This window comes from Stegodyphus dumicola, chromosome 9 (assembly GCF_044657685.1).
Source record: "Stegodyphus dumicola isolate Sdum_Otavi_A_Nest chromosome 9, ASM4465768v1".
Lineage (NCBI taxonomy): Eukaryota > Metazoa > Arthropoda > Arachnida > Araneae > Eresidae > Stegodyphus > Stegodyphus dumicola.
The window spans coordinates 77,523,490-77,550,663 of NC_140776.1; the positions used below are offsets into that span (position 1 = coordinate 77,523,490).

The 27,174-nt window shown below is 30.3% G+C and overlaps 1 protein-coding gene across 4 annotated transcripts in view; it reads left to right on the forward strand.

The window, feature by feature from the left end:
* LOC118203324 (DDB1- and CUL4-associated factor 6-like) overlaps positions 1-24,126 on the forward strand; it is a 109,054-nt gene extending 84,928 nt beyond the window's left edge. For all 4 annotated transcript variants that reach the window (XM_085823649.1, XM_085823650.1, XM_035375604.2 and 1 more), the window contains 6 exons: positions 6,846-6,896; positions 7,099-7,255; positions 12,316-12,472; positions 13,067-13,155; positions 14,063-14,168; positions 20,249-24,126. In XM_085823649.1, coding sequence (XP_085679775.1) covers positions 6,846-6,896; positions 7,099-7,255; positions 12,316-12,472; positions 13,067-13,155; positions 14,063-14,168; positions 20,249-20,319 — 631 coding nt within the window. In that variant the 3' untranslated portion in view covers positions 20,320-24,126. The remainder of the gene's footprint in view (positions 1-6,845; positions 6,897-7,098; positions 7,256-12,315; positions 12,473-13,066; positions 13,156-14,062; positions 14,169-20,248) is intronic.
* The last annotated feature ends 3,048 nt before the right edge of the window (positions 24,127-27,174 follow it).

Here is a 27,174-nt window from a genome sequence, read left to right on the forward strand (position 1 = left end):
CATGCACTTTATTTCTTTAGCTGTGATATTAATTAAATGTTACAAGGAGCCATAAACAAATTGAGAATTTAGTGTAACTTAATTGTAGACTGAAGTGTTGCAGAGTTCACTAATTAGTGATTTTAACATTTACTGTGAGAGCAGTTTAGAAATCCTGTTGCATACTTGCATATTTGGTGTTTTAGATTTTCATTTGCAGTAATTGTGCATCTTAAGGATCAACCTGGTAATATTTATTCCTACTTTAGAAATAAGTTACTGTATAACCTCTTAGCTAGTTATAATTAATTTCTTCCTAAATTCTTGAGCATTTTTAACTGATCTCCTTTTTTAAAAGCAGCTATTGCTTGGAGCTTCAATAAAAGTTTAGGTTACCCAAAAGGCCAGTTTAAGACTTTTTAGAAGCCTTAAGCATTTGAAAGTTTTTGGTGCCCCCACATATGTTTACACCAGTTTTTTTCTTCATTCCTTTTCTCTTTCTGTTTTGGTTTAGCTGCACCATACATTTCATGGTAAAACTAGAAATGGGAATTTTTTGGTGCTCTTTTTCCTGACTATCTAAAGCAGTGGTGCGCAAACTAGGGGTCGGCAGAAGATTTTTGGGGGTCGCCAAATTTTTATGAAATGCATTATGCCTGCATGCTGCATACCATACAGTGTACATATAAAGAGTGAAGCGCCATCACTCACTGTTTAATTGCAATTTCATGCTGTCCGCTCTTTCTTTGACCGTAATGCGTAATATATGTAAAGTGTGAAGACGCAAGTTTTTCTCTCCGGTAGATAGCGCCCTCTTCGCGGTAATTCGCCAGTTTTACTGAAAAGCGCCTATTTGACTAGGCCTGCAATTTCAGTTGGCCTGCAATTGTTTTTGTTTATCCTCGAGTTTTATCATGTGACGTTGTGTAATTATGATTTTTTATATTTTTTTTGCTACTCTTTGTTATCAGGTATGTACTATCATTAGAGAAAGATTTCTGTTAATTTTATTGAATTTTCGAAAAAAAATTGATAAAATTTTATTTATTATTTGTTTTAGTTTAAATACTTTAACCCCTATCTTCATAATGGATAAATGGGTAATACGTACACCAGGTACATCTTCAGCTAACAAACGAACACATACTGATGAGGAGTCGCAAAATACTGAACTAAATGCCCGATCTAAAAAAATAAGAAAATACAATGAGGAATTTATTAAGTATGGTTTTACATTTTGTGTTGTTGATGATGAAGAACGCCCGATATGTGTCATTTGCAACGAAAAATTAGCAAATGAGAGCATGAAACCAGCTAAATTAAAAAGGCATCTGGAAACTAAACATAAAGAACTTCAAAATAAACATGCTGATTTTTTTCAAAGACGAGCTGAAAATCTGAAAATTCAAAGTGCACATTTAAAGAAATTACTATACTTCAGAAAGCATTACGAGCTTCTTTGAAGTTTCTTATCTAATAGGAAAAACAATGAAACCCCATACAATTGGAGAATCCCTTATCCTTCCTGCAGCAACTAAGATGACATCAATTATGCATGGCGATAAATATATAAATGAACTAAAAACAATACCATTATCAAGAATACCGTGTCTCGGCGGATTTCCGAAATGTCACGAAATATCGAGTCGGAAGTCATAAAACAAAATTCATCTGTATTTGCTTTACAACTGGACGAGACTACCGATATTACTAAAATGTCACAACTAATTATTTACGTTAGGTTTATTTTTAATGAAGATATAACAGAAACGATTTTATGTTGCAAAAGTTTGGAAGGAAAAACAACTGGAGAAAAAATATTCGAAGTAATAAATGAATATTTTGAAACAAAGTCCCTTACCTGGGCAAACTGTGTTGCAGTTTGTACTGATGGTGCTGCAGCATTAACAGGTTCGAATAAAGGGCTAAGAGGCTTAATTCAGAAGGTGGCGCCTCATATGGTATTTAATCACTGTGTGATTCATCGGCAAGCTCTTGTTGCAAAAGATATGGATGAAGAGTTGTACAACATATTACAAGACGCTATTAGTTCAATTAACTACATTAAATGCCACAACAGCCGTCTCTTTTCAGTACTTTGCAATGAGATGGGCTCAATGTATGAGAGATTACTGTTACACACCGAAGTCAGATGGCTTTCACGTGGGAAAATACTACGACGGATATTTGGTTTGAGAAATGAAGTGTACATGTTTTTAATCGAAAAGAAACATAGATTGGCAAGTTATTATATCAATGAAGTTTGGCTAGGGAAGCTGAGCTATTTAGTTGATATTTTCGAAAAACTTAATGACTTAAATTTGAGCTTGCAGGGTGAGAATTCAACTATCATATCTTCAGCCAGTAAAATTCAAGCTTTTAAGAATAAGCTTAGTCTCTGGCAAACTGAACTGAATAAAAACAACACTGACATGTTCCCTTGCTTTAACGATTTTATCAAGGAAAATAATATAGATATATTTACATTTAAAAACATCGTTTCCAATCACATTGAAAAGTTAAAGGAAAATTTTTCGAGAAGATTCGAGGATTTTCCTGAAAACGATCTTGGTTGGATTCGTGATCCATTTTCCTTTGACATATGCGGTTCAACTCTTCAAATTAGTGAGAAAGAGCAATTGATAGATCTAATTAGTGATTATACTCTTCGAAATCAATTTAAGACTCAGCCTTGCCAAAAATTTTGGCTATCCATGGAAAAACAATATCCCGTTTTATGCAAGAATGCCATCAGAGTGTTAATAAAAAACAATTTGCATCAACATATTTATGTGAAACTGGATTTAGCAAACTAGTTTCAATAAAAACTAAATACCGCTTGCGTTTAAACCCTGAAGATGATATGCCAATTGCAATTAGCAACATACATCCAAACATCGATGAGATAATTAGAAACTTGAAGCCACATATGTCTCATTAAAGGGCAATTTACTGATTTTTGTGTTATACAAAACATATTTTCTTAAAATTATAAATAAAATTAATATGAGTCAGATATGATGATGTTTTTATTCGATGAAATGAAAGAAATGCACGAAATATACATCGTATTTGTGAACATTTATCTCTAGGGGTCGCCAAAAATTTTCTCTCTACAAAAGGGGTCGCAGTCGAAAAAAGTTTGCACACCACTGATCTAAAGGATCTTTTTATCATATCCCTGTTTCCTTGATGCTCTAAGCATGTGCTTATACTGCTTAATGATTGATATACTTGAGAAATATGCAAAGTTTCTCATTATAAACTAGAGAATTTTATGAAAACACTTTTAATGCTAGAACTGAATGGTTTTTAATATACAAAATTTAACTTATCTCTACTTGCAAAAATGTCAAATTAGAAAAGTGTTCAGTATGCATTCATCAGTTAAATGGAAAATATTCTTTTTGTTAAGGTGCAAAATTTTGTGAGATTTGTTATTGTATTCAATGAAAATATATTATCATTAATTATTCTAATTATTCTAATTCTTTTGCATATTAAGTACCAATTTAAGTTGGAGCTGCGTTTTTCGTAAATAGTTTTAAAAGATATTGCAAATGCTGAACTTGATGTGTGCATTTTTTAAGTCCATTTTTCAGTTTTTTTGTCTTTTACATCATTACTTTTGGGGGGGGGGGAGATTTAGTTTTTTTTTTTTTTTTTTTTTTTCTAATCTTGATCAGCTTAGGCTCTTCTCCATGTTTGGTGTTCTTAACTGTGTCTTAATTTACAAAATTTAACTTATCTCTACTTGCAAAAATGTCAAATTAGAAAAGTGTTCAGTATGCATTCATCAGTTAAATGGAAAGTATTCTTTTTGTTAAGGTGCAAAATTTTGTGAGATTTGTTATTGTATTCAATGAAAATATATTATCATTAATTATTCTAATTCTTTTGCATATTAAGTACCAATTTAAGTTGAAGCTGCGTTTTTCGTAAATAATTTAAAAAGATATTGCAAATGCTAAACTTGATGTGTGCATTTTTTAAGTCCATTTTTCAGTTTTTTGTCTTTTACATAATTACTTTTGGGGGGGATTTGGGTTATATATATATATATATATATATATATATATAATCTTGATCAGCTTAGGCTCTTCTCCATGTTTGGTGTTCTTAACTGTGTCTTAATTTCCTTTTATTGACATAATCTCCTGTTACTCTAAAAGTTAATTCCTGTTTTATTTGGAGAAGGTTGCATGTTTTCATTTCTTCTCTTTCTGAATTGTGTGTACTTCAGTTCTAAATATTTTAACATATTTTTTATATTTTCGTTATTTGATTACATGTCTTTGGTATGCTTGGTTTCCCACGATTCTTCTACTCATGATTTTTTAATACATCTGAATGCTACTTTCCAATTAATGAATGAACATGGTATATTTGTGGAATGTTGGCACTTCAGATCTGTTGGTATAATCAAATCTGTTGGTATAAAAGCCTTCGAGATGTTAATGGTAGAGGAAAGAAGTTGTAAAACCTTATGATCAATCAAAATTAAGATGGAGCTGAAACAGAAAGCTCTAGTGTAATTTTTATTAACAGTGGGACTAAGATATAGTGTACTTTGTGTCTTGTTTTTGGTCTATTACTTCAGTTTTTAATAGTCAGCAAACTAGCTTTTTGGTGAATATCGGAATTGAATATTTCATACCCATACTGTAGAATTTTGATGCATGAAGAACAGCAGATATTTTGTAAGAAAAGAAAATGTCTTTTCATCCATCACCCATTTAAAAAATATTTGAGGTCTGCCCCCCAATCAATCATCTGAAGTCATGAACAGATAATTTATCTGAACTTTAAAAAGAGAAAATTAATGAAATATTCATAGTTCTTTGAAAGTGAGAAGTTTGGATGAAGTTGAGCGATTTAACAGCCCCCTTTTTGTTTTGTTTTGTTTTGTTTTGTTTAAAAGAGGATTTACTAGGAAGTAATAATCAAGCATTTTAAAAATCATTGCACATTGTCTTTTTTCAATTTTGCTGCCAGTTTCCACTCTCTCATCTCTGAGTGGATCATTAGATCTCCTGGCCTCTCCTCATTTTAAGTGTTTACTTTGGAAAATGTTTCTCAGCAATAAATAAAATTTGTTGAAACTTTGTGCAAATCTCATTCGTCCACTTCTAGTGATTTTCAGCATATTTTTTCTTATTTAATTTTATTTGATCTGAATTATCTTAATCTACTATAGACATTTTTAGAATGTTATTCATCCCATGTTCAATTAGTTGATGTTTGCATTTAGTGTTGTTTTACATCAATGTATATTACATTACTAAATTTATCCACATAATAATATATGCATTATTATTTTCATTGTGTTTAAAAGTAGTATGATAAATTATAGCTCTCTTTTCCCACTCTGGATTATTTCAGATAAAAGTGTAAGAAAATTACTAGAGGGAAATTATCCAAAAAAAGATAAAATTTAGAACATCTGATTAAGTAATGGTATATTTTCAGTATCAGTAACAGTAACCTGAATCATGCTATACCCTTTCTGGCGCAGTGTGTTCGGTGGGAACACACTATTCTCTCTTTAGACACTGAAAATAATCGATAAATGTCGCGTAAACTACACTAATGGTTAATCTTTTTTATGAATACTAGATGGCAGCACCACACAAGCAAATCATTAATGTTGAGATATATTCCGTTTTTAAAGACACTGATTTTTCAAAGAAATGTTTCAGAGTTTTTTTAATATAAAGAATATCAATGAAAAAAATATCTTTGTATAATTTTGGTGTTCGTATGCTAATCTGCCTATTCTGTTTTACTTTTAATTTTTATCTTTGAAATATTGCGTATAGTGAAGCCTTCAGTGTATGGTGTGTTTGGACTGAACACACTGTACTGGTAGTGCATGTCATGTGGGAGTGAGTCACAGAATCTGGTCTCGTGCTTCAAACACTGGGGAGGCTGAGAGCGCAGATTTATTTACATTTGTTTTTCTTTTCTGTTTTTGGTTTTGAAGACCCAGTGCTTTGTTTTCACTTACCTATTTGATTTTCAGCGAGAGAGACCCTTCTTTTTCTCTTGCTTTCATCATGCGTAGTTTGCTTAGTTTTGATTTCTGTAGATATTTATTTGTATATATATTTAATAATTATTTTTTCTAGTCAATAATTAATTGTAAATATTATAGTATTTTAATTATTTTTCTTATAAATTTTAAAATTGTGTAAATGGCTCGGAGAGGCCTCAGCATTGCTGAAGTAAGGAGAGTTTCCTTTTCCCCCTGTTTTTTTTTGGAGGGGTGTAGAGTAGCAGGCTTCCCCATGGTGCACCCTGGGTTATGCTAAATCTTCTACAGAGATCACATTCTACTGTTTTTAAATCATAGACAAAGTATTTTACTGTAATACGTGCTTCACAACAATTATCACCTATTGCAGCTCTTGTGGCTCAGTGTGTTCGCTTCGAACATACCCACAAAATGGAAACGGTTTGTGCAATCTTTGTAAAATTAAACCTGCATACTCTCTTAGGCCTAAATAGACTGCCTACAATTTTTTTGGTAAAATTCCAACTTTAAAGAGTAGTGTGCCGGAAAGGGTTAAAGCCAATTTTAATCAACTTCGAGTTCAACTTTCAATCAGTTTTTTTAAATGGTACTGCCCTGCTGTCTGAAAAACCACCTAGAAACTCCTGTTTCTGGTACTAGAATCTCTTGGTTTTTCATATTTCAAAGTTGGCAGCTGTCAAATTATTATTTATTATTTTTGCACTTTGATGTATTTATTAAAAATGAATAAGTATGGCATCCTGAAATTGAAAATTTAATTTTACATATATAAGATTTAAATTTTTACTTTTACATGAAGTTAATCGTTTGCATATTTTCATAACTCTTGCAGTGATGATGATGCAAGACCAACAAGTTCACATCCTGTTGGAGATAGTCTAAGGTATCCATTTCGATTTCATTTTTGAATTGTGTGCTTTTTATGTAGTTTAAGGAATTGGTGATTTTTTTTACTTGATCTATTACCTGTCATGGCTTACTGCTCAAATTCTATAAACTGATCTTTTGTATTACATTTTTATATTTAAAAAATGCACCTATTAGTTAATGATATATTATGTAATACATTTGATTACTTTCAACAGAGCTTGTGATAGACGTAGTGATAGTTTTCTGTCTTCGCTTGATGATGAAGGTTCATATAGGTATGATGATATAAATAAAGAGGAATCATTATTGACAAATGTAACTCAGCCAAGAGTTAAGAAGAAATTTACTGGTCATCGAAATGCTAGAACAATGGTAAAGCTACTATATTACCTGCCTAGTTTGTGTATAAGATTTTAATTTGTTAATGTTTTCTTTGCCTCTTAAATTTTGAATGCTGTATAGTTTTGTCTGTTTTCACATGAGTGAAAATAGTAAAGTAGAAGATGAATCTCAGTTTTTTATGTACCATTGTTTTCATCAGAGTTATAAAATATATTAAATATTTTACTACTTTTCCTTCTTTTTAAAGTTTTTTCGTTTATCTAATTTAGCAAGCATTTTGTGGGTTTTCTTGTACTCCCCCCCAATTCATTAAATTTTTTATCAGGTTTATCGATCTGTAACTCATTATTAAACTTTTTTAAGGCATATATTCTTTATTGAAGTACAAAGGAAGACCTTCCATTGAATAATTCCTCTCTACTACACGAAACAAAGCTGCCAGCATAATATTTACCCAGTGTCATAACATATTGTGGCTATGTACGCTCAAAGATGATGAGTGCTAGAACAAACATGTTTTTCCGGTAAATTCCTTATTCTGCTGGCCATTGTTAGGTGTGATAAGGCTATAATATGTATTCGTGTTGAATAGACAGTGCTTGTAATATGTTATTATATTCCTTCTTTTCTGATTTAAAAATATATTGAATGAACAAAGCAAATTAAAAAAAATTAAGCTATTATTCCCAAAATACTTGCAAATTTTATGTTATTTTGAATTAATTATATGACAGTATAAATGTGAAAAAAATTGAAGTTTTCTTTTTACTTGTGTTTGACTAGAAGCTTCATATTCAGTTACAGTTTTGTGTTATTTCATTGTGCATTAAATGAATGAAAGTAAGATCTGCACAACTTTATGTGGAACTCTTTCTGATTTTGTGCAAAGTGCAGTTTGCATTTATATCAATAGGAAATTTGTTCTGGTAAAAGTTCTATGGAAGTCACTTTTAGAACAGATTCAAACTCCCCCCCCCCCAAAAAAAAAAACACTTTAGTTGTTTGGGTCAAAATATTGTGTTCCTGCAGGAATGTTATTGGAATTTATTCCTTTGCAAGCAGATCTCACAAGCACATATTTTATAACTGAATTTAAGAAAAAAATATGATTTGTCTATAAAAATTCTGAAATTTGGAATACAGCAAAAAGAGCACACATGAAAATGGCAGCATTGCTTGTTAAAACCATGGATGTAGAAATAATGGAGCAGTTATGACCAGCCCTTACTGTAGGGCTCTTTGAAGCCAAACTAATAAAGACTCTCCTTTGTAATTAAACCAAAAAAATTTTAGTCCCACTATTAAAGTACTCTTTAAACTTATCACGGTTAAATTTTAAAAGCAGTGGTTTGCTATAAGCATGACGTAAAGTATTAATAAATTTATGATAGGCAATTATAGGCATGAAATAGCAATGATAGGCATGGAGATGTAATTACAAAGGAACTAGTTATTTTGTACTTCTTAATTAAGGATGGATAATGTAAGTGATTGTAGAAAATTCAAAACAGTATGTATATATAACATTAATAGCTAAAAGTTGAATAATAAAAAATGTTGATATTTTTTTTTTTTTTTTTTTTTCAGAAATCTTCCATCTGGTAAATAACCAGGAACAAAAATTGAATAAAATAATATACTGATTTCTGGATAAAATAATAAAACTTCTAATAGTATCATCTGTACTCACTGAAAAAGTCATAATAAATAGTATTGATTTATAATGAAAATTAAAATTGTATCAGAAATTCAAAGAATTATGCAGTGTAAAATTCGAAATCCAGACATCCAATATCCAGATCTCCAGACCACCAATAAATAAATAAAATTAAAATAACAGGAAAAATTTCATCTCCTTTGCTTACAAAGGTTAGGAATTGGAAATATAATACTGAGCAAAAGAAGGCAGGCATGTCATTAATGCCATTTTTCTCCCCACTAACTAACATTTTCTCTGGGAATTTCAATGTCAAACACTTGCTGGCAAGGGAGTGGGACGATGGCCAATGACAATGAATTGATTGACATTTTGATGTTGGCCAGAGTAAAGGTTTTGGGGCTTGAGTGGCTGTGCGGGGATTAGCATTTTTCTATATGACGTAAACGATAAGTAAAGCCCCAACATTACCATGCCTACATGTCATTTTACTATCGTTTTTCCCAAAAAATAAGACCTGGTCTTGCATTAATTTTTGCTGCAAAAGACATGATAGGGCTTATTTTCAGGGACTATCTTATTTATTATGCACAATAATTTAACATTTATTCATTTCAAGAAATACATTTATTCAGGTTCTAAAAATACATTTATTCAGGTTCAAGAAACATTAAAAAATTAACAGAATCATTTATTCTAATACAGCCGTGTTGTCTTCTGTAAAGCTTTAAATGAAAAAATTTGGCCTGAATTTTTTGTGACTTCATTTCTTTTCCCAAGCATGATGAGCAATATTCTCCTCAAATAAGCTCTTTGTCTGTGTAGCCTGCTCGTAGGGCATTGACTAGACAGCTGACTATTATTTCATCTGATGCATTCTTCTTTCAAGTAAGAACTTCTTGTAGCTTTCTTTGTTAATTTCTTTGCATTCTACTCTCAATCTAGTCATTGATTTTCATACAAAAATAGTCTTTTAAATGGCTTGTTTGTTGCAAAATCAAGAGTTTGGAGGTGTGCAATCATTTCTGTGGGAATTATTATTTGATCGATTCTTCTTTTTGCAGGGAAGTTCTTCAGGGTTTTACCACTGTGAGTGCTGGCAGAATTCCACATTAGCATACTTCTTTGGCCAAATCACAAAACAAGTGATAAAAATATATCGGCCCTCTTTATTGCTGCTTGTGTGCACTAAGTTTTTTCAGTCTCAAGAACATAAATACCTGAAACATGTTTGATTTCCTCTTTCTTGCCCTTAAACATGATTAGAGGGGGATCTTCTTTCCATCAAGACAAATTGCCAAAAAAGTGTGTCTTTTGTATTTTAGTAACCAATGGAAGGGAACATCAATATGTCGCAGAGTCATAATCTGATCAATAGTAGTTTGAGACCCCTTTAACCATAAACACTGCAATTTCATCCATAGCAATTATGTTTGAGAGTTGATACTTCAAGAAGTTGATGCCATCAACGAAACAATTTAATGCAAGTACGTGCTTAAGCACTTCAGTATCTTCCAGTTTGAAAAGTGTTGTCAATCTTCTTAGAGACAGTTCATATCACTGAATGAAGCCATCCACTAGTATTTTGATGCTTTGAATTTGTTTGGCAATATGTCTAGCTGTGGTGGAATTGCAAGAGTAGATGCTTGAGCAGCCCTGCGAACAACCAAACACTTTGCTCGTCTGTCAGCAATCCATTCACAGATGATGTTTCAAATGTGTCTCTGTGTTGCATTTGCATTTGGTCATTCAGCTGTATTCCTTCTTCTGTTTGATTATATTTGGCTAATATATGTAAAATTTTTTCTCCTGTTAACGGAACTAATTAATGAAATGTGTGCCTTACTTATTATTATTATTAATTTTATTTATTTATTTTTATTTTATTTATTTATTTATTTTTTACTTTTGCTACAGCTATTTACACCAATATATATTCTGAACCTTAGATATTTTCCTGTATCTAAATTTTAAGTAAATATATTGCTCTTTTATAATAAAAATAAATCGCATTCTATTGATATTCCTAAAGAAACTTTATTTTTTTCTTAACAATTTAATAGCTTTCTTAGAAATGTAAAAATTAAATTTAAAAAAGGTTAAATTAAAAGGTTGTAAAATAAGGGTAATTATATACAATCCTGAAAATTATTTAAATAAACTATTAAAAATAACATTTTTAGGACACTTTCTAGCTTAAGAAATTATAGCAATGAATTTAAAAGATACTAATTTTCAGCCTCAAAACATATTTTATGATGATCAGCTAGTGATTAACATGTAACGTAAACATTATTTGATTTTGCCTATTTATAAAAACATTAATTTTAATTAATTTTACATGTATGAAATTGCTCATTTTCATTTTGAAAAACAAAATCCTTTAAATAATCATAATTTAACTATACTGTGCAACCATTAAATAGTTTTAAAAAAATATTTAATAGCATAACATTCATTATGTTCAGCATTATCTTATTTCAGATGTAAACTGTAAACAGTGTTTTCAATACAAAAATTATCATACATTCAAATTTTAACATAAAAGAAAGCAAAAACAGTGTGAATGGTAAGGAAAATGTGAATTACTTAATGTGTAAAAAATTCGAATATTGTCAAGAGTATTATTGACTGATTATAACAAGGGGACTGGCACGGGCTGATAAGTGGGATGAAAATTGTCTTGTTTCTTGCTTCAGATTTCGGGCATGATGTCCACTCCATAAATTTCTATGATTATAACTGAAAAATTGTTGCATGCATGGTTGTCAAAATTTAGCACATTCTAAAAATTAGGGCTTTTTATTAAGTATTCCAAATGAACTGTTAAAAATTTTAAAAACTGGCCTTTTTGAAATTTTGTATTAAATCTATACTAAGATATAAACATCATTAAAATAAATGTATTGGTATTTTTTTCTGTAGAATTTTGTAGTCAAAGTCTCCAAACTTCTAGAATACACCAGACTCTGGTAATGGTGTACATAACAGTTCTTTAGTGTTAACGAGCAACATTGCCATTTTTATATGCGTTCTTTCTCCTATATTGTAAATTTCACAATTTGTATGAACAAATCATGATTATTTTTTGTTTTACATTCAATTTTAAAATATGTATTTAGATGGATGTACTACGGATTAAATTATTTGATTATGGCAAATCATATGAAGGCTGTGTGCTTAAGGGGAAGAATACTTTCATGTCTTTTTCTTTTAGAGGAAACTAGCTTGTATTCACATCACACGTGGAAATCAACCATGAAGCTAGCCCATTCGCCTGGGTTAGACCGCAGGTCGAACTACCAGTATTCAGTGGTTGTAATCACTCAGGCTTTGGTTAGGCCTGTAGCTGTAATATTAATGTATTATGTACCAAATATATGATTATTTTATAATTGATAATTATAAAAATTTTGTGTGTTTATATTTTCAGATAAAAGAAGCAACATTTTGGGGTGATAATTTTATTATGAGTGGTTCAGACTGTGGTCATATCTTTATATGGGACAGACATACAGCTGAATTGGTAATGCTAATGGAAGCTGATCACCATGTTGTAAACTGTTTGCAACCACATCCGTTTGATCCTAGTGAGTACTCTTGTGCACTTTGGTGTTTTGTGCAATATTTTTCTATTTTTATTGCAAGGGAAAAAATATATGTTCTCCAAAATTTTAAGTAAAAGTGTCAAAATTCTTTATTATGTATACATCATATAAACTCGTTTATAACTCTCTCATAAAATAACTCATATAAAATAACAGTTATAAAATGTTCCATGTATTGTAAATTTTTTGTACAAAAGCATCTCTTAGTATGTAGCAAAATTACTTTCACATCATGGAATATGTTAATAAGAGTACCATATTATTTTTGAAATTAGGTGTTCTAATAATATTTAAAAATGACAAATAATTTCATAGGTATTGAACTGATGCTCTATTCTTTTTACATTTGTTCATGCAAGTCTTGAAACCGCTGAATAATAGTTCAGTGTTTCATAACTGTTTGCCAGAAACAATTAAGAAGCTTGGTGTTGTAAAGTAATTTTACAGATATTATTGTATTTTAATTTTAAAAAATCTGAGCGTTTTTAAAGTAATTAGATTTATCTCTTAAATTTGTGATGTGCTAATTTTTTTTTTTTTTTTTTTTTTTTTTTTTTTTTTTGTTTGTTTGTTTAGTTCTTGCTTCTAGTGGTATTGATTATGACATTAAACTTTGGGCTCCTTTAAGAGAAGAACCTTTCTTTGATGTTGAAAAAGCTAATGAGGTAAAGTAGCTTTTCTTGCTTGTAAACAAATATAGAATTTGGATATATACTAAAAATTTTATTTGATTTCACTTTGTTCTTAACACAAACCATTTGCTTGTTATATATGCAGGATTTTAAAATTTTAAGAATTTTTAATGCAAAAAAATACTCAGTAACAAAGACATGTCATTATTGTATTTACTCAATATCTCTTTTATATTTTACTTATTGAAGATAGAGGTATATTATATTTGTGTACCATTTCTGAATAGAGACTTAAATGAAGAATGAATATGAATAGACATTATGCATGAATAGATGCACGAGTATAACCATTAGTGTATTTTCAATACTGTTTTTCCTTTCCACAATTTTTTGACTATCTGTCCCCTGGACTCTGAATAAAAGCAAAATTTTGAGAAAGTTTCATAACTTCTTCTTTTTCTAAGGTGTTACGGAGAAAAAAAATTAAATCATAATTCATTGAAACTGATAAAATATAGTAGTGTATTTGATTATTACATAAAATGTAGGAAAATATGTGAAACAGCAATAATTCAACAAAGAGTATTAATTTGTGGCCTAGATATTTAAAAAACAAGCAAAAGTATTATTATTAAACATTCATATGGCTGCACGAATTAACTTGAATCTATGAAATCATAAACCATGATTAAGAAAAATGGTGAATTTCAACTTCATTGCTAGAATTAACTTCATAGCTAGGATTATTTATTTCCTCATTATGCATTTATCATGGATATGTGGCTTCATAGGTCACAACATATTTGTTGAACTTGTTTATATAAATGGAATCTTATAAAATTTATTCAACATCAGAAAGTCACAAAGCAATTTAAATAAATTTCCTGATTTATAATTATATTTATATATTATTTTTTTTTTTTTTTTTTTTTTTTTTCAGATTATTAAGCGCAATGAAATAATGTTGGAAGAAACGAAAGATACGATTACTGTTCCTGCGTCTTTCATGTTTCGCATGCTTGCTACTTTAAATCACTTTAGAACTAGTGAGTCTAATAAAGTTTTTTTAATGTTTCATGCCACATATAATATAAGTTATCAATTGTTGTTGAATATATTATAATACATCTTTAAGTTTTTGTCATACTAATGCTGAAATGTTAATTTTGTTTATAAAGGTAAATATTTTTTTTGGGGGGGTAAATAATAAATAGTTCTAAATGTTACTGAAATAAATATTTGGACATTAGGAGTGCATAATGAATGAAGTAACAACAGGATGTGGTTATGAGAAGTTTCATGCTGTTCATTTGTCCACCATGGAATCTCTTTTGGTGGACCATCTCCTGTGAAAACCATCTCTGAAAATGAGCTACAATTCTTAAAACTCATAAGCTTTGGTGTAGAATAATATTTTTTGAAACTGACCCTCCAAGAAGGCATTCTCATTGTGTGTATGATTAAATAAAAAGCTATTACATAATAAATAAAAAGCCAATTAAATATACAGGCAGATTCTATGATCATGGGACAGACTTGGAGGGGTGGTTGAATGTAATAAAACGTATTTTTTGTATAGGAATGTAGGGTCTAAAGTGCCATATTAAGGCATGAATGCAAAAAATGACATGGAGGCATGTGTTTATTTACAAAATCAGGGCAAAGTGCTGCTTAGCAGCAAAACAGTATTCACAAGAAGTGTTCAAAATTTCAGCTGCTAACAGTAATATGAACTGCAGCTGTGACTTGCTGGCAATGCAGTGGGTGGAGGGCAGTAGTGAGCCGCGCAACCACAAACCGATGCATCAGCTGAAGAATGTCATTTGTAACTGGGGTTCCAATCGTGATGTGTGAATTTATGCATAGTGAAAAGACTGACATGCATATAATGTATGACACTGCTAATGACAATGGCAGAGCAGTGGTACGATTGTACCAGGAATGGTCTCTAAACAGACGTATGCCAAGGCACACAATCTTTGAGAGGTTGCATCAGTCCCTGTGTCAAACTGGTTCATTTGCTGCCAACTCTGACAGTAGGAGGGGAACAAGCACTGTGTGACAACCTGGCATGAAAGAATCCGTATTGAGCATTTGTGATGAAACAAAGTACAAGAGCTATTGCATGTGAGTCAGTCCAACATTTGGAAATTATTACATGAAAATCGTTTGTACCCATACCATCTGAAGAGAGTCTAAGCCTTGCAAGCAACAGATTATCCTCTGTGTATTGTTTTATGTTTTTTGTTCTTGCATCAGTGTTCAGTGGAGCCAGATTTTTCATCATATGTGCTGTTCATGAATGAAGCAACTTTCACACTGGAAGGCATCAGTATGCACAATAGTCATGTGTAGGCAACTGATAATCCACACACCACACATCCACATGCGTTCCAAATCCTCTTTCCTGTGAATTTGTGGGTGGGTATTGTTAACAAGTACCTCATAGGCCCATACCTCCCACCTGCACACCTCAGTGGCTCGCATTAAAGTATTTTCCGCGAGAGGTTAACGAAATTGCTTCAGGGTGTTTTGGCTATCATTCATGATTGCATCTGTTTCCAGCATGATGGGGCACCAGTCCATTATGACCTGTTTGTTCAGAATACATTGGATGCAAATTTTGCGGGGCAATAGATTGGGCGTTGTGCACCAGTCACTAAAGAATTTAATTCCTTAAATACTGATCCTAAATATATGCTTTCAGTTGCAGACTTCCTTGAAGTGAAGTAGAAAATTTCATTAGAACTATTTCAGCTTTTGAAATAAAACATTTTTGTAAATACAAAATTCAATTTTTATACAGTCTGCTTCTTAGAGAAAGTCAGTAAGACATTCGTTAATTCTTAATGTTAGACATTTAAGCATAATAAATATTTTTAAAAGAAATTATACATCCAATTTTCTGTACCTTTATGTGGAAAATTTGTGATCATATTACAAAATAAATTTACAAACTTGGTTCAATTTTCAACATATATTTTTGATCAAAGTTGAATATTCCCTGAAACTCTAAATTGCTATTAAATAAAGAAGACTTATAAAATAATAAAAGAAAGCTAACTCTTCTTGGTGATTAATTATTTCATTGTTGTGTAAAAGAACACGAGTTATTAATTTTATAGCTGACCCCCAAAAGGTATTAATTACTAATATTTTGTTGAAATTTACATGTACAAATATGGGACTTTCTTCTTTTGATTTTTAAAAACGTTATGTTGACTGAATTTTTTACTGTTTCAAGGCTTATATAGAAAAATTAAATTTCATATTTGTATGACTGTTTTAACCCCATTGCTCAAGTAATTCTCAGAAAATTATGTATTTTATTTTGTAAAACTTGGTAAATTGGAAATCATTATATAAAGGAAACTTATAGTAACAGTCTTTTGAAATACTGTAATGAAGATGATTCAAATGAAAGTGAGTGCAAGTGATTATGGTATTACTAAAGCCGAAGTTTTAACTAATTTTCTCCTATTTACTGAAAGTTTTTAAACTTATAAAAACATTTAGTATTTTTTATGAATGAAATCTTGGTACAAACAACTGAGCAAGTGTTTTGTCTAATTGTTTTGATAAACTCTGAAAACGGTCAAATAGGGAAATGATCTCAAACTGGTGGCCTACAAGTAATATTTTCCATAAAGTAATTAGCATTATTATTACAAGAATTTTAAGAAAAAGTCTGAGATTTTGAATGGTTTTGAACCCAATTTTCCACTACCTTCATTACTAAAAATGAATGGGAGAAACGTTCTGAAAATCTGGAAATAGAGGTAGTTGATTTTCTTTGGGATATAAATCTTACTCAAAGATATGAAGATATAGATTTGATTAACTGTCATTATTACTTGTCAAAAAATAAATATCATCAGTTACAAATTTTTGCAATAAGAATAATCCCTTTATTGGGAAATACATTTACTTGAGAACAGTTTTTCCCCCATATGATAATTAATGAGTCAACAGAAAGAACTAAATTGCAAGTGAGTATCTACAGATTGGTGATGAATATACTTTCCAGTAATTTCTCTCCAGGATTATAGATGTTATGAAAATCAGAATGCCATGTAGTGTAGGTGAGAGGTGTAGTAAAAGACAAAGAATTTATATTTACATATAAATATGGCTTTTTTTTTTTTTTTTTTTTTTTGTATGCATCATAGAAAAAGGGAATAGTTGGTCATTATTTATTCTCATGTTTTTGTCTCTCTTGGGACTTTTTTGTATAGTTCTTTCTAGTTTAAATTAAAAGTAAGTTATTTAGTGGTTATTTCAGATATAATGATAATCTGAGTGAATGTGAATCTGAAAATTTTAATGTTTGACGATCAGAATGTTTGAATTACAATAATAGTCACAAATAAAAGTTTCTTGCAGATACCAAACTGCAGACTTCAGGCAAAACATTAAGTATAAATTTGAAATTTTGTCTTAGCGTCATTTTTATAGGCATTTTTTGACAGTTTTTTTTTTCTAATTTTTTTAGTTTTGTTGCCGCTTATCAACTACTTTCAGATCGTACATATTTCCCAGGTGCAATTTGTGTTTCAAACCACTGATAGAGGACGCAACATTTTTTTGTTAATGGGTCTAATAAATAACAAAAGATCTCTGACATCTAAAACCTTAAACCAACTCGACATTCCATGGCGGTCTTACTGGACTTGTTTAAGGCCCTTGATACTGTCTGGAAGGACAAACTTATTGTTAAAATCCACGACACATTCAACATTAGGGGTTTTGCCTTGGTTTGGATAGCTGACTTTTTGTACCAGAAATCCATTAAAGTTAACAAGACCTACTCGGATCCCTTTAGAATAGGATAACGCATTCCTCAGGGATCAGTCTTAGCCTTACTCTATTCTCCCTCTTTTTGGCCGGTGTAGAAAAAAGGACACCAAAACTTGTTGATATTGCTATCTTTGCTGACGATTTCTTTGGCATTCAAGCACAGATGTGAGTAACATTGAAATGATCCTTAACACCACTTTGGTAGCACTCTCTGAGTTTGCATCAGAACATAAATTGACTTTCAATCCAGCTAAATCAATAGTGACCTTTTTTACTACTAATAAACGCCTGTATAACTTACAAACCAAAGTTGTATTTCAAAGCTCAGCCCCTCACGTATGAAAAACATCCCAAATACCTAGGATTCATTCTTGATCCTGAATTGAATACCAACAGACACATAGACTTTTTGGTTTCAAAGGCCCGTAAATACTTAAACATCTTTAAATATCTAGCTGGCAGGGATTGGGGAACTGATGCAAACACTCATAGAACCACATATATTGCACTCATAAGACCTATTCTAGAATATGGCTACAGAATTTTTTCCTGCACGTCTGAAACCAATCTTCTGAAATTAGAACAAATAAAACTGAGTGCCGTTCGAATTATTCTTGGACTCAGAAATAGCTGCCTTTCTGGTATAGCCTTGTTCGAAACCAACGTACAGCATCTGTATATTAAAAGAAGAGCCAATTTAGTTAAGTATTTCAATCACATCTACAGCTACGGCCCCCAACATTGTACTTTGTTGTATTTCCATGCTTGGCACAACAATCAGTCTCAAGAAATACAACCCTTTTAGCTTGGCAGAAACTCAGAACCTGATGTCTCGGGAGCTTGTACCTCTAAGATCCTTTATTGATCCCTCAGTGGGATTACCAAGAGTTTTCTTCCGCTTTGATCTGAAATCCACTGCAAACAAGCAAACTCATCATAAAGATCTTATTAGGCAGCTGGGCATTAAATTAGGCAGCTGGATCTAGAAATTATTAGTTGCATTCCTAAAGATTCAGTACAGGTCTATACTGATGGTAGTCGTACTGAGGATCATACAGGCAGTGGTATCTTTATTAAGACCCCTCACTTTGAAACTACAATAAAGCAACGCAACCCTGATACTTGCTCTGTCTTCAGGAGCGAGTTAACTATGATTAATGTGGGGCTTGAAGCCATCTTAGCTTATGATAGGGATTTTGGGAAACTATGAATTTTATCGGACAGCCGCAGTACACTACAACGTCTTAGTGGCTGGTCATCTGTATGTGACGAAACCAGCATACCTATTCTGCTCAAAAGTGAGGAAGATCTCTCAGACTCATGACGTCCACCTCCAGTGGATCCCTTCACATGTTAATATTAGTGGTAATGAGGTCGCTGATAAACTGGAAAAAAGAGGGTGTAGAAAATGAAACAGTCACTTACTAACCAAGAACTTTACTCAAATGAAAGATCTAAACTTAATTTAATATGGCGTATTCCACCTATGTACCAATGGTATACAGGAACATCCCCTGGTTCCCTACTGGAAATCAATGTGACCGTGGCTCCCAGACTGCTCTGGCTAGACTAACAAGTGGCCACTTTGAATGTCTTTCCTTTGATAGTGGCAGAAAAATCCACCCCGCTTTGTAAAAAATGCTGTGACCATCCATCTTCACTGGATTGCATCAGACTTTCTAAGGAGGACTAACAATCCAATCCCTTCACTGTTATTGATTTTTTGAGGTTCAAAAACCTTCTTGAGCTGATCTGACATATAATACATCTCTCAAGGATAAGAACAACAGCAACAATAAATAATAAGCGAATACGGTTAAGATTAGCAAAAAATACAGGCTCACATTTCTATAGTATCATTGATGTAGAGAATATGAATTTGTAAGGATTATTGTTATCAGAAAGCGTATTCTTATTTTTAGTAGTTATTTTACAATACTTTTTTTAAATATTTATTTAATTTTATTTTTATAAATATAGTAATCTTATATTTTATTTTGTGTAACATTTTTTCTGCTCGAACATTTATTTAATTTTGTATTCATAGTATTATTTGTTTTCTATATGCATTTTTATTTATTTATGTTAGCAATAATAGTTTATGCTTTAATCATAATTATTTTATTTTTAAATACTTAACAAGATGTCATAAATGGCTATTTTTAAACAGTAGTGTAGACTAAATTTTATAGGTATTTTTGTAATTATTTGATATTTTCATTGATTTTTAATATTTTTTAGAAATTATTATATCATTTTACTAGATAATGATTTTTAATTTTCTTAATGAAATGCATTCAAATTAAATATTTCAATTTGTCTTTTTTAGGGCGTTCTTATAGATGGAGTCGTGCAGCTCGTGAAATGCGATCTGCCAATGCAGACTCAAGTACTCGATAATAAAATCAAGAGTTAATGGACATGATATTCGAGCGTTTTAATTTATTAATTAGGTTGTTTATGTTTATACTATGAGAGTTCTTTGTTGATTAGTTGTTATGCTGCTCAATTTGTTCTGCATTTATAAGCATGTGCAAGTAGATTTTAAGTGATGTGGAGAACTTTGAAATTATTTATCTTATGTTCCCGATTGCAGTGTGCATTTACGCATGATGAAATACTTGTTTGGTATGTGAGCATAAGATTTTGTTTTTTTTTTAAGAAATTCTTTAGATATGCTCATTTTGAAAAATATTGCGTTTTTCTTATGTTCAAAACATTACAGTATCATAGCCAAAAAGTAGGTTTTCAATTTCAACAACTTATTTTCCTTAGTATGTTGTTTATTTAAATGTGGTAGTTTTATATATTTTATTTATTTATTATATCAAAGCTATTAATTTAATGATAATATTTATATCATTCTTTAATGAAAATATATAGGTGCTACATTTTCAACATTATTAGGCCATAATGAAATTAGTTTTTCTTGCCTACAAATGTCTATAGAAAATTCAAATTGATAATTATACCTATTAAAATATTTTGTTTGCTTATGTAATTAAAATAATTACATAATTCAAATCATTTTATATATTTCTCTGCTTTATGCTTTCAGGTTTGTGTAGATAATTTCTTTCATGTATATACTGAAAGAAAATTTTTAAATATAGTGGAACTGTGTTAAAATATTTTAAAAACAATTTTTAACTGATACAGTTATATGTTGAATAACAAATTGTAAATAAGTAGTTGTTCTTTGTAATTTAAGGTTTTGCACTAAAATATAGATTGCAAGCCAAATAATCAAGAAATTTAAACTTTGTCAATTTAAATAAATTGTATATATTAAATAGTGCAATTATTTGAATTTTATGTATTTATGAGCTATATTATTATATATTTATGGCCTGATTTTTAATTTTATGGGAACTGTGTTCTGATAGCTATAATTTGCATGCTCTTGACATTAATTTTGCTAACTTATTTTTAAAAATATTTTATAAAATAAATGAGAGAAGAAAATTTTTCCATAAAACTGCATTATTCTCTAAGAAAATAAGGATAATGATTTTTTTTCTGCGTTCATTTCTTTATATTTCCCTTGTTATGCCATTTAATGAATATTTCAATGTATAGTTTTTGAAAGAACATGATTTATGCTCTTATGTTAGTATCTTACTAGGCTTTTATTAATAATAGTTTCTGAAGTAATATAACATAGGAAGGCATTTGTTTTCTTTGCTTTTAAGTAATAATTTAAAATGGGTAGGAAAATCACTTTCTAAAGAGAAAAATTTTTTAACCTGTCTTTATTTGTGATAATAAATATTATCATTCTTAATTACCAGTTCTATTGAATGTTGTCATTCTGCCAAATGAGCAATATTTTTTTTAACTGTTCATAATAATTTTACCTTTATTAAATATTGGCTTTATTCTTTTATCAATAAGATTTTAATTTTTGCTTTCACATTTCAAAATAATAATACCTAATTGATTCATACATATAATGGTAAGCGTGTATTTTTATAAAACCATGTCGGTTTATCAACAATAAATGCTTTTAAATTAAAAATGTCTTCATCTTATGACATGAGAAATAACTGTTAAATTTTGCTAATGAATAATACTGGCACTTGACTTACTAAAATAAAAATGTTTAAATAAAGGTTGATTGTAAATTATGATAAAATAGACTAGGTATATTGAATAAGTTGAAATCTTGAGAAATCTAAATTTTCTGTTGGGTATTTTAGTAATCTATTTTGCATATTATTATAGGTTCTACATAAACCATAACAGTTACAGAATTTGCTTTATATTATAGGTTCTTTAGAACCGATAACAATTGCATCGCAAACATGTCTCATGTCTAGTGGGAAAAAACTATTTGCTGAATTATTATATACTTAAATGTTTCCAAAGAAAAATAGTACATAAATTGATTGGAAGTGCTAGACAAAGGGCTACATTTAATTTTAATACTGCATTAAAAATCAGTAGATCATTACTAAATATTAGTAACATTATTAAATACATGAACATTAATTGTTATTTTTTGGAATTTGTGCTTATAAGTATTAATATATGTAGATATATGACTGAGATCAACGTATTTTCGCAACCACCTTAGCACAGTTTGGCGAATTTTACAAATGAAAGAGAACAATTATTTTTATTGAAAAAAATATATATTGCATGCATATATATTTTATGTTTCACCTATGTATTTATTCCAAAAAAAAATTGGTAAGCCTAGTTACAAAAAGGATTTTTGTTGTAGTGGAAATTTCATAATGATCACTCTGAGAAAAGATTTGAAGCAATGTATCTTTAGCGGTTTTCAGCAAAATACTGTGTTCCTGTTAAGTTTCGCCTCTGTTTCTTTTATCATAAGAAAATCCCACAGATATAAATTTGGAAATTGACTTTAAGACAAAAAATAATTATAATTTTTTTATAAAAGCTGTTAGAACTTGGAATACAACAAAAAGAATGTATACAGAAATGGCGTCTTTGGAAACTGAATATTTGTCATGTGCATAGTTGCTTGAATAATTTTTATGCCCTGTTTTACTAAAGTGTAATCTAAAAGTTTGGCGATTTCTGCTAAGGTGGTTGCATAAGTACCTAAACTTTAATAGATATGACTAAGAAGTACAGTCTATACAAGCAGAATAAACATTATTAAAAGATTTCTTTTTTAAGGGAAAGGGTGGTAGTATTAAGTTTTATAAGAAACAGTGTGCTATAAACCTTCAAAATAGAGTATTGAAAACAGAGGATCTTATTAATTATTTTTAAACATATTTTTTTTCTTAAATACACTGAGCATTTTCCATTAATTTAAATATCTCATTTTTTTAATAATCATGCTGAATTTGAGAATTTTTTAGGAGGGAAAACATTTATATTATCGCCTCCCCTTTTTTTGCTGTGTACAAATATTTTAATGAGATAATTTGATAATAATGTTGAAATATTTCAAAGCATATTATAAAGAGCCTTTTTGGGCACTGATATGTATTAAAAAAAAGCTTCTTACAATGAAAAGTATACAGCTCAGAAATATTCTGTGTATATTTCATGTTTCCATGGGTGATAATGATGTATAGTAAAACTAACAAAATAATTATTTTGCACTGTATTGAAATGATGCATTAAGGGCAGTGATGGCGAACCTCTGACATGTAAGTCAATAATGACAGACTTTTATTTTAGGATGACATACCAGCATTTATTAATACTCAACAACAGCATACTTCTTCACATTCTCAGAGTTTATTTTAGGTTTTACGATCATATGAAGACGGATAGTTGTAATAACTTTGTTGCTTTATTTCAGTTCAAAAACTTTTAGCACCTTCTACAATTCCCTTATTCATATTCTTGGAAAACTTTCTTCTTGGTATTCTACTTCATTGTAATAAAACAAAAGAAAATTGGCTAATTGATAAAAGTAGATCACTTTTTTTGCTTACGCTTGGAGTATATAAAGTACCTACTTCCAACTTTAGACAAATTTTAAACTCGATTACTACTGTATACATTGTTTCCTAATTGTGAATTATTGATTTTTTTCAGTTTTTCTGAATTTCAGTTCTACATAGTGACAGTTTTCCCCCTGTTTGATTAATATGTGCTGTTTGCAATTATTCTTAATAATGAATCTTTTTTCATTCTGAGTATATTTTCATTTTTGTAATTGCTTAATGTTGTAATTTATAAAAACCACACATGATTAAACTGTATTTTTTCAATAAATTAATGTGTAAAAAATTATTTCTCTCTTGTTTGGGATATATCAGCATGGATGACTTGGACATTTTTTACTAACTAATTCCTGACATAACTAAAAGGTTTGCCATCATTGCATCAAGGTTCATCCGTATCAGAACATAAATATCATAGAAATTCAGAATGTGTGTGTAAGTATATTGAACTTAAAATATGATTGCAATGGAAATTGCTTGACCTTAAAAATTATTTTCATAATAATTGTAAATACATTACCCTGGAAAATTATAAAAACAATTTTTTTCATAAATATCATCAGCAACAAAATGTGTAAAAGTGCTGGAAGTTTGCATGTTGAAAAATTTGTCACTGTCTGAAACATAGTTGAGTTTACAAACTCCATTTAAATTATTTATTTATGTTTTCATTTAAGGTTAAAAAACTTAATAGTATCTATTATTTATTTATTTATTTATTTATTTTTTGTTTTTATATAGCCATGGATGACATTTTTCCCCTTTCTAGAGAATTTGGGTTAGATGTATAAGAATTTTGAAAGTATTAAAAATTTTTTCCTGATTTTAAAATATCTATAAATATTTTTAAAGTAGTTGAAATTGCTCATGTATCAGAAATGTCTAATGAGAGATGCAGCATGAAATTTTTTAGATATGCTGGTTCAACCGATTAACAGTTCACTATAAGTTGAAATATTAATGTAAAATATATATTAGTAAGACTCAAACAAACTGGCAGATTTTAAATTAAAAGTGAGAAAGAGTGTTAGAGGTAAATGACTAAATGTAGTGTTGGGTGTCTGAAAAAAAAGCTTGTAAATAAATGATTTTTTTTTTTTTTTTTTTCCTTGATCTACTAAAGCTGTTTGCACATTTTTTAGACTATTTTATTTGTAGTTACAGAAATATTTTTATATTTTAAGTGTTCTGTTTGATAACACTTATTTTTCACTATCTTTATACACCATAATTTCTAAGGTAGTAAAATCTTTTATAGTATCAGAAGAGGTATTTTATCCCATTGCTCTCAAACAGCTTTCCAAAGTCTAAGGAGATTGTAGGTCGATGTTTGAAAAACCTGCTTTTTAAACGTCCAAAAGCATAAAAATGCATTGGTGATATATCAGAAGATTGAGTAGAGATATTATTGAAGGATATGGATTTGATATCCATTTCTTGTTCCATTTTTTCCAGGAAATTAATGGTGGATTTTGACATGTGGTTGTTTGCTTTGTCTTGATGCAGTTCTACTGATTGTTGGCACTGTGGGTAGAGAGAAGGTATTTCATGTTTGAAAATAGGATATAAAATATATTCTTGATAATAATATGTGTAGTTGACATTAACAGACTTTTGCACTCTCTTTAATTTTTGTTTGTCCTTATATCAAAAACCAGCAACAATTATATAAATCCCTTTGAACAACTTTCTTTAGATTCTTTGAACTATGTTCTAAGATTTTTTTTTTTTTTTTCCTGCTCTTTGATGATAATAAATGGATCATTTTTTTGTTGCAGTCATTTAAGTATATCCAAGAATCATCTATTGTGACAACATTTTTCTACTTGTGTCCGAATAATTGTTTCTCATAGAGAATTCTGCAGCGCGTTCTTTGTTCGGTGATTTTGTCATGGAGGAAGAGGATGTGCATTATGTTTTTTCACCGTTTTAAGATTCAAATCGGCATTAACCTTTTTGTTTACAGTTGGCACTTAGCATTTTAATGATTTTGCAACTGTCCTGTCACTTCACAGATTTTCATTTAACATTAAAGTTCTTGCTTTTGCAACATTCGAAACATTCTTTTTTTTCCCTTGGGTACTTGCTCTCTAGAGACAAATTTTTCCACTTGAATCCAATTTTTTTTTCTTTTGCTGTTGTAGCTTTAGATATAAAAATACCATAGCTTTCACAATGGTTTTCAATAAATAGATAAGAATAATTTTCTTTGGAAAGAATACAAACATAGCCTTCCATCAGTGGCGTAGCGAGTATAACTGGCACCCGGGGCAAAATACCTTTTTGGCGCCCCCCTCTCCCGAAAAAAAAAAAACAGTGATATGATGAAAATCTTGTTTGGAGACCATTTGGTGCCCCTCTGCGAGCGGCGCCCCGGGGCATCATACACCCCCTTGCCCCCCTCGCTACAACACTGCCTTCCATCCATTGCTTCTTTAAAAGCGATATTTTGCACAAAAACAAAACTGTCAAGTTGCAGATGATAATTTATACTTTCAAAAATATAGTTGTGGTTAAAAAATTCCAAGCAGTTACCCCCCCTTTTTTTTAAGCAAAGCAAAATCATCTAAAAAGTGTGTGAATAGCCTGTCTTCCAGAGACCAGGAAAATTTGTATCAGTTTCTTTAAGATGACTCCTGTGAAAATGAAATCTTAGAAAAGATAACTGTGTAGGGCAAACTTAATACAACTATTAGAATTTGTTATAAAATATAGAGATTGAACTGTAGAGGAAAATATTTTGGGCAAATGAAATCCAAAGTTGAAGACAAAATGAAAGTTACAATCAGGAATGCATAAATTCATTTATGAAGCGCAGAAGTGACAACATCCTTATTTAACGTATACTTCACTGCTGAATGAGTAGCTGATCTGCACAGAATTTAAGATGAATCAGAAAAAGTATCATAAAGTCTTTTTCATCAAGGTGTGCATCAGCAGTTTGTAATAATTATATAAGGCAGACATTTGAAAGATACTTCCCTCATCCCATTTTGTACATGATTTGCCACATAATATGGACACGAGGTTCGATAACTTTTAGGCTAATGAAAGTGCCCCTTTCCCAGAGGATCTGAGCTCAGCTGTATATATTGTCTCTAGAATTGTTACAATTACTTAAGTAGTGAGGAACTATAACTAATTTGAGCCATTTGCTGTTTCACCTTAATATGGGGCATACTTAAGAATTTCATGGCTTAATCTTTGAGAAGCTAGAAAATTATTCCACATATCAAAGCTGTATAAATATTATTTAATAACATGAAGGAGAGCTGAAGGGCTGAAAACCTGTATTAGCCACCACAGAACTCTGATCTTC